Consider the following 8,131-nt stretch of genomic DNA (forward strand, 5'->3'; position numbering starts at 1 on the left):
TAGTTAACAAGTATTCGGGTCGGCCCGCTTCGCTGGACCCAAAATCGCTAGCCCAAAAAAAAATAAAAAAAAAAATAAAACGCCCCCTGCAAGAATCGAACCTGCATCCATCTGGAAACAATAAAGGCAACCAAGCCACCCAACCACTTATGTGTTTGTGTTATTATGTTAGATATAATGATATTTATATATTAAAAAATGTCGCTATTAAAAAAGCTACTATATGTAAAGATGGAGGGTTGTAGTTGAAGAAATTGCATTTAGAGGGTTATAGTTGAAGAAATTGCATTTAAGTTTCAAATGAATATATATATATATATATATATATATATATATATATATATATATATATATATATATATATATATATATATATATTTTTTTTTTTGTCTGGTTGTATTTTCCAAATGAATATATATACAATATATATTTCATCCATGCAAAAAAAATAAAAAATAAAAAATTTGTTTATCTTAATATCTTGATTTGTCTTAAAATTATTATCATTACTCTAAATAACAATAATTTTTTTTAAAGGTTTAAATCCTTTTATTATTGAAAAGTTAACATTATATATAATAATTAATTTATTAATATTAATTATTAATTATATTTATAATAACAATAAATGAAGGACAAACTAGACAATTCATTAGTACATCTTAAATTCAATAAAATGTTAAGGAAAATAATAAGCTTTTTCTTATAGGTACGTTTAAACATTTCATATATAAATTAATTCCATATTGATAGCCAACCATTACCATGTATAACACTAATATTAAAACGGAGGTGATTCTCACATACTATTTTCTGATCCATACACACATAACTTACTACTATACATTTATTTATACTTAGAATAATAATATAAGTTCAACTTCTTAGGTTAATTTATGAATATAATTGTGAGTTTATGAATCAAAAGTGTGTATGGATCAAAAATTGATGTGTGAGAATCACCTTCCATATTAAAAGTATATAAGGAAAGTCGATATTAAAAAATGAATTATTATGCTTTGTAATTAGTTCAATAGTGTTTCAAAAGTTAAATATGATATGACAAAATGTAGTCCGTGCTATGTTTAACCTTCTTTAAAAAGTTAAGTTGGACATTTTTTATAGGTTTGAGGGAGTAATATATGTTTGTCTTTTAAACGTTTTTAATGACAACCTTAAAAATTGTCATCAAGAGATAAGTTGTGCATCAAATGGTAAATGGTGATATATTTAATAATAGTTATTTCTATGAATAAATTGTTACTATAATGTATAAACAAAACTTACATATCTTAGTTTAACCGTTAGAAAATTTCTTAGTTTTATTAAGAGGAAAAAAAACGTTTAAAAAAAGACAGAGTAAGAATAAGTCGTAAACGAAACCGTTTTAAAATTTCTTAAACGACATAAGTTTAGACTTCGACACATCCTCCATGGATACGGAGTAATGTATCTCATTGCCACGTCATGTCGTTGAAAATGGGAACCACTTGTACTTTCGCTTCCGTGATCCATTAGATTAGAATCGAAATTAATTTAATTATACACTAATAATTCACTCATCTTAAACTTCTGCCTACTTCAAAAATTCAAGATCTTTTACATAATATATACAAATATAAACAAATTACAAGCAACAGAAACAAAATACCAGTTGATCCCCCTTTCTGAATTCATAAAAATAAAAATGGCGTACGAAATTGTGCCTTTTCCAGACGATATTAACGCCGGAGATTTTGATCCTGATTTTGTTTGGGGTGCTGCTACATCTGCTTATCAGGTTCACAAATTCTTCCACTTTTTATTTCATATTTTTATAAAATTTATCCACATTTTGTTTTCAATTATAAAGTATTCAACAAAATAATATATATTCTGTTAGTTACCTGCATTTATCTTTGTATAAATTTACGATTACAATTTATAATTCTAAAGTTAATTTGTATCATAATTGCTGTAACAGGGACCCTTATCTTCATTAGGAATCTTTGAAAGTATGAGTTTACTGATAAATGATTAAAGACAAAATAAAAAATAAAAAAAATTCAACAACTTTTATTTGGGCTTTTGCTAAGTTGATTGGACGCTTGTTATGTCACTGTCTTATTTTTTATGTTTAGGTAGCCAAGTAATTGTTTTTAGAAGGAATTTATTTGTAGTTATGGTTACATTATTACAATTTATATGTAATTATGGTTATATTATTACAATGTTACAGATTGAAGGTGCTGCATCTGAAGGTGGTAAGGGTCCAAGCATTTGGGATGTTTTCTGCCTCACAAACCCAGGTTTGTATATACTATCTTCATCAACAAACACAAAAAAAAAAAAAAAAAAAAAAATTTTTTTTTTTTAGTAAAACCTTATGTGTCTGTAAATATTTGCTCTTAAATTGGTAGTACAGGTCGTATTGTGGATGGCGATAATGGAAACATTGCTGTTGATGCTTACTATAGAACAAAGGTCAATCAATCTGCTTAATCTTTGCAAGCTATTGTCACGTTAGCTAAATCATCCTCTATTAATGTTCTTATATTTCTATAAATAGGAAGATGTGCAGACTATGAAGAAAATGGGTCTAAACGCCTATCGATTCTCACTTTCATGGAGTAGAATATTTCCAGGTGAATTAATATCTCTTAAACCAAATTACAAATACAAGTAAAAAGTGATCAGGAATTTAACAATTAATAACATTTAGGAGGAAAACTGAAACTGGGCATCAATCGAGAAGGGGTGAAGTACTACAATAACTTAATCGATGAACTTTTGGCCAATGAAATCGAACCATATGTCACTCTTTGGCATTGGGACACACCCAATGTATTGGAAGCCGAATACATGGGTTTCTTATCGGACAAAATTGTGTAAGTAGAAAGTGGATGACTTTGGTGGCGTTATTGTAATTTACGACCATCTATTAACAAACAAGTTTCTTATTTACTTTTGAGTTTTGCTATCAACAACTCTTAGGGTTGTCGTTAACACGCTTAAAATACTTGTACAATCAGGTAACCGCTACCACAAAGTTAATAACCAACTGTTATGTACAAGTGTTTTAAGCGTGTTAACGACAACCCTAAGAGTTGTAGTTAACAAAATCCTTTATTTTTATTTTTTCTGTGTTATTCATTTTCTAGTGTTATGTCTCCGTGAAGTACTTTTTTTTTTTATCTTAACTCTTGACACATAAACAACAGATTTGATTTCATGAACTATGCGGAGTTTTGCTTCTGGGAGTTTGGTGACCGTGTAAAGCACTGGACCACATTGAACGAACCCCATTCTTATTGTGAAAAAGGATATACATTAGGCAGATTTGCACCCGGCAGGGGAGGTGAAGGAGATCCGGGAAATGCGGCTACCGAACCGTATATAGTTGCACACAATTTGCTCCTTGCTCATGCAAATGTAATTAGTTTGTATCGCAAAAAGTTTCAAGTAATGCATTCTTTACTCGATCTCTATTTTCATTTCATGTAAATTTTTTGTCTCTCTTTTCCCAGTCTTACATCAAGGAAACAATGACAAAATAAGTTCACAATGAAAAATTATCATTTTTTTTTTTGTAAGGCAATGAATTTTTATTTTTTATTTTTTGGTTTATTTGATCAACTAGTACTCAAATTTTCAGGCAAGTCAAGGGGGTACAATTGGGATTACACTCAATACAAAGTTTTATGAGCCTCTTGATTCCGATCTTCAAGATGATGTAGATGCAGCCCTCAGAGCCTTAGACTTCATGTTTGGATGGTTAGTTTGCTTCCATCATACACAACTCATGAAAGTTAAATTTGATGCTTAATTATATGTAACTGCAATGAAATAGTTAACACGTACAAGAGGCTGGTTTGTAAGTTAATAACACGTTTATGATAAAAAAAGATGCAATATCTCTAACATCTTGCCAACATAGTGGTTTTTGATTCTATATTTGTTATTAGTAGTACCAATTTCGTACAAACATTATTAATGTTACATAGGTTCCTTTTCATTATTAGTTTATTGCCCACGTTAATAATGTGTACATGCCAATTTCTTTGGTAATATTTTCGGCAACATCATACTTAGTCATTAGTGAAACTAGGGCATTTAAACTTATGCTAAGAGTTTCGCCTATTGTACCAACTATCAACTTATGGAACAAGGTAAAGCCTTATTATTTTTGTTTTCGTTTTATGCGATCCTTGTTTAAGTTGTTTTCTCTACTTCTACCTAAGGTTGTAAAAATCGCTAGGCGGGGACTAATTGGTTAAGCCCTTGCAGGGACTAATTGGCTAAGTCGATCCTTGTTTAAGCTGTTTTCTTTACTTTTGACTAATTTCTGATCGATTTTGACTGATTTTCCGACTAATTCAAAGTTTTGACCATGTTTGACCAAGTTTGATTACTTGACTCGGAGAGCTCCCCAAAAACTGAGTACTCACCGAGTAATTCCGAGTTTTGCAAGCTCAGTTCAAATACTTCGAGTTTGATCTAGTTTAAAATGTTGACCAATTTTGACTTTAATAGTTTTTGACAGTTTTTGACAGTTCATCCCGGCTTTGACCCTTTGACTACCGTTGACTTACTTTCAAAATTGGATCAAGGCTAGTCGAGTTTGAATAGCCCTAAATCCTGATTAGTCAGGGATTTATCCACCCTATACCCTACATTCGTGGGATTGGGTATTGTTGTTGTTGTTGTCAGGGATTTATCCAGACTTATACAAATGTAATACTTCTAACTTATGTCACAAAATGGATTTCTTACCATTTAAAGAGACTTATGCGCCAGTTTTTCCTTTAGTTTTCTAATTCAAAAATTGGTAACAAGTTGAAACAGAAATGCATTAAACGTTGAAAAAAACCACTTCGTTGCATAAGTCTTTATATATTCTGAATCTTGGTTACACTTTAAAGTCACTTACCCTTTTTATCAACTTATTCTAATTGTATACTCTAACTCTGATTTCAAGATATATGAAATTCTGTTACATCAAGGAGTTATAGTATCTGAACCATGTTTAACAAATATAAGAATTTGTCTACATGATTACTTTTAGATCATATTTTTTTTTTCATTATTTTCTACAACTAAGCAGAATATATGACTGGTTTATTTATAGGTTCATGGAACCACTTTTTAGCGGTAAATACCCAGATACAATGATTGAGAATGTTACCAATGGTCGTTTACCTAAATTTACAAAGGCACAATCAATGTTAGTGAAGGGATCATATGATTTTCTCGGATTAAACTACTACGTTTCTCAGTACGCTACAACTGCCGCACCAACCAATGTTGTTTCTAACCTCACAGATAGCAAGGTTCTTGAGCAACCAGGTATTAAATTATTATTTATTATTTATTATTTATTATCAAAATCCTTAATGAATTAAAGCTTTATTATGCCAGAAAAAGAAAATATGAGTAGCACTCAAATTTGATACTAATTTGTGGTTGTGTGTTTCCTTTCTTTTAGACGATTTAAACGGGGTACCTATTGGAATACAAGTAAGATTTTCTTAACTAATATGATGATGTCATACTTTGTGTCGTATTACAGATGCTAATTTTCGTGGTTGATGTAGGGTGTCGACTGGCTCTATTCGTATCCACCGGGACTTCGCAAATTGCTTGTGTATATAAAAAATACATATGGAGATCCATTAATTTACATAACTGAAAATGGTATTTAAATTTTTTCTCTTAATGTTCCATCTTTTTGTTAATTATCACTTCAAAGTTATTAACAGTTTTATTGTACATAGGTTGGGGTGAAATAACAGATAATACAAAAACAGTTGAACAAGCTCGTGTCGATCTTGAGCGCATAGACTATCACAACAAGCATCTTATAAGTCTACGAGATGCGATCAGGTAAGTTGGACCCGTATAAATAACAAAGTTTGATACTTTCTAATACCATATAAAGTTTCAAACTTGATAAACTTGGGCCAATATTTGAAATCTTTTACATAATTGCAGTGATGGAGTTAGAGTGAAGGGATATTTTGTTTGGTCGTTGATGGATAACTTTGAATGGGATGTAGGTTATTCTAATCGTTTTGGTCTAATGTATATAGATTTCAAAGGTGGTAAATATACAAGGTATCCAAAGAGTTCGGCAATATGGTACAAACATTTTTTGCATTATTGCAATAAATCCGAAAAGAAGAACAATGTTGTTCGTGAAAAAAGCTTCAAAACAACCGAGAAAACTATAAAGTAAGAGTTTTATAAATTTATTATATTATTAGTACTACTTTGGCTCTAATAACTTATCTTGTACTCTGCTGTCTGTTTTGATATGCTTAACTTTAGACAAGTGTACTTAGTCCTTCATTAATTTAATAAAGAAGCTTAAGGTGGTCAAAGTTGTGAGTCGGGATGAATCGGTCGGTACCTTGGAGGGATGAGTCGGGACCTTGGAAGGACGAGTCGGTGATGAGTCGGGCATCAACCAACGTTGACTTTTAGAAATAAATAATTAAACACATATCTATGACACATAAATGTATCAAACATAAATATTTCAAATATAGATGTAGGACACAAAAATGTAATTTTAAAATAGATTTAAATTCTGACTAACTTTGACTTTGGCCGACTCAGACTTGATTCGCCCGACTTGGACTTGATTTTGTAGGTTTTTGGTAAAAAAAAGGACGGGTTGGTCCCCAAACCCGCCGCGTTTGCCGACTCGGCCGACTTTTACAACCGTGAGTAAGCTTGATCAAATGTAAAGCATGCTGTTTTTCCTTTACTGAATTGAAAATGTAGAAAACGGTAAATCATAGCCTTTTAATCTGTATCTATAAAAAAGGAAATTGGAGATTTTTGTTTTCCTCCAACTAAACTCGGCCTAAGTGATCCTAAAGTTCCTCTAATGTATTGTAATTAACACAATTCTAGCTTTATTGCTAGAAGCAAGGGCGAATTTAGTTATAGACCCGTGGGGTCACGGGACACCACTAGTGGAAATTTTTTAGTGGAACTTATCTCTTGAATTATAAAGGACACCACTAAATTTTACTGTAGGACCCCATATTTTTCAAATTTATAGTTTATTTTTTTAAATTGTATATGACATTATTAAATTTAACTACTCACTCAGACCTCATAAATTTTTCCAATTTGTAATTTTTTAAAGCTAAACTACTACTACTACTAAAATAGCATTAAGATACAATTTGTACTGGAAAAAATGGACCCAGTTGACTCATAATCCTGGAATCGCCACTGGCTAGAAGACACAAATGATGTACAGAAGATGAGGCTTATCTTAATAGATGGTCTCTGTTATGTTTTGTTGTTTATCAAATTCATCGTTATGTTGCTGATGCATAATATATTTTTCTTTCTTGCTTGATGCTGTTTAGATTCAAGGTTGAGGACAACTGTTACTGTCTCGATCTTCTTTTGCTTCTGCTACCAAGGTTTGATCCCTTTTGTGTTTTCTGTATTTGTTCACAGTATAAACATTATCTCAATCTTAGAACTGGATTATTTAAAATATCATCATTGATTTATATTAAATCAGTAGTGGTGCTTATTATAGGTTTAATATGAAAATAAATTACAAAGTTGGGGCCTAAAGTTGAAGGATTATTATATGCTGGGACAGGAGGAATTCTGGCTCATATTTTGGATACTTGGGAGGTTACATTGTTTGAATTTGCAAAAGCTATAAAGAGGTTTTATTTTCATAAATTATTATAGTAAGTAATAGTATTTTTCATTCATGTTTTCACATCATGATAGAAACTCTTACTACCGACATTGTTCATACTTGTTGAAGTAAGAGGTTGATAATATTTACTTGAATTAGTAATAGTTGATTACGATATCATCGTGAAATTGTTCAAATTTATTAAACAAAAGATATAGCATTTCAGTAGATTGTTTCAACTATTAATATGTAATTTGTGAAATACTGTCATTTTCTTCATGGTATCACAACTTTGACTAAGATTTGCCATTTTTGTTCTTTTTGGAAGGGTGTTCAATATTCACTTTGAAACCGTTAAATGTAAAACTTGCATCAAGTGGAGACCAAATTGAAACCAGACTGAAGTGCTTGTTTACAAAAATGAACGCTACTAAAATTGTTAGCTTTGATGCAACTGTTATAAGGTGTCATTTTGCT

The 8,131-nt window shown here is 30.9% G+C and overlaps 1 protein-coding gene across 1 annotated transcript; it reads left to right on the forward strand.

Annotated features, from left to right (window-relative positions):
• Nucleotides 1-1,588: 1,588 nt before the first annotated feature.
• Nucleotides 1,589-7,780, forward strand: LOC139893925 (strictosidine-O-beta-D-glucosidase-like). Its single transcript, XM_071877126.1, has 14 exons — nucleotides 1,589-1,780; nucleotides 2,219-2,288; nucleotides 2,405-2,463; nucleotides 2,549-2,624; nucleotides 2,702-2,867; nucleotides 3,201-3,441; nucleotides 3,635-3,753; nucleotides 5,108-5,325; nucleotides 5,465-5,496; nucleotides 5,574-5,673; nucleotides 5,754-5,862; nucleotides 5,971-6,210; nucleotides 7,365-7,421; nucleotides 7,544-7,780. Exons 1-14 carry the CDS (start codon nucleotides 1,688-1,690, stop codon nucleotides 7,578-7,580), a joined length of 1,617 nt encoding a protein of 538 aa, XP_071733227.1. The 5' UTR covers nucleotides 1,589-1,687; the 3' UTR covers nucleotides 7,581-7,780.
• Nucleotides 7,781-8,131: the final 351 nt, after the last annotated feature.

The sequence above is a fragment of the Rutidosis leptorrhynchoides genome, chromosome 2 (assembly GCF_046630445.1).
Source record: "Rutidosis leptorrhynchoides isolate AG116_Rl617_1_P2 chromosome 2, CSIRO_AGI_Rlap_v1, whole genome shotgun sequence".
Classification (NCBI taxonomy): Eukaryota; Viridiplantae; Streptophyta; class Magnoliopsida; order Asterales; family Asteraceae; genus Rutidosis; species Rutidosis leptorrhynchoides.

Coding starts and splice junctions, on each gene's coding strand:
- LOC139893925 (XM_071877126.1), top strand. CDS start 1,688: ATGGCGTACGAAATTGTGCCTTTTCCAGACGATATTAACGCCGGAGAT. Junction 2,625..2,701: donor ATGGAGTAGAATATTTCCAG/GTGAATTAATAT, acceptor AATAACATTTAG/GAGGAAAACTGAAACTGGGC. Junction 3,442..3,634: donor TGTATCGCAAAAAGTTTCAA/GTAATGCATTCT, acceptor TCAAATTTTCAG/GCAAGTCAAGGGGGTACAAT.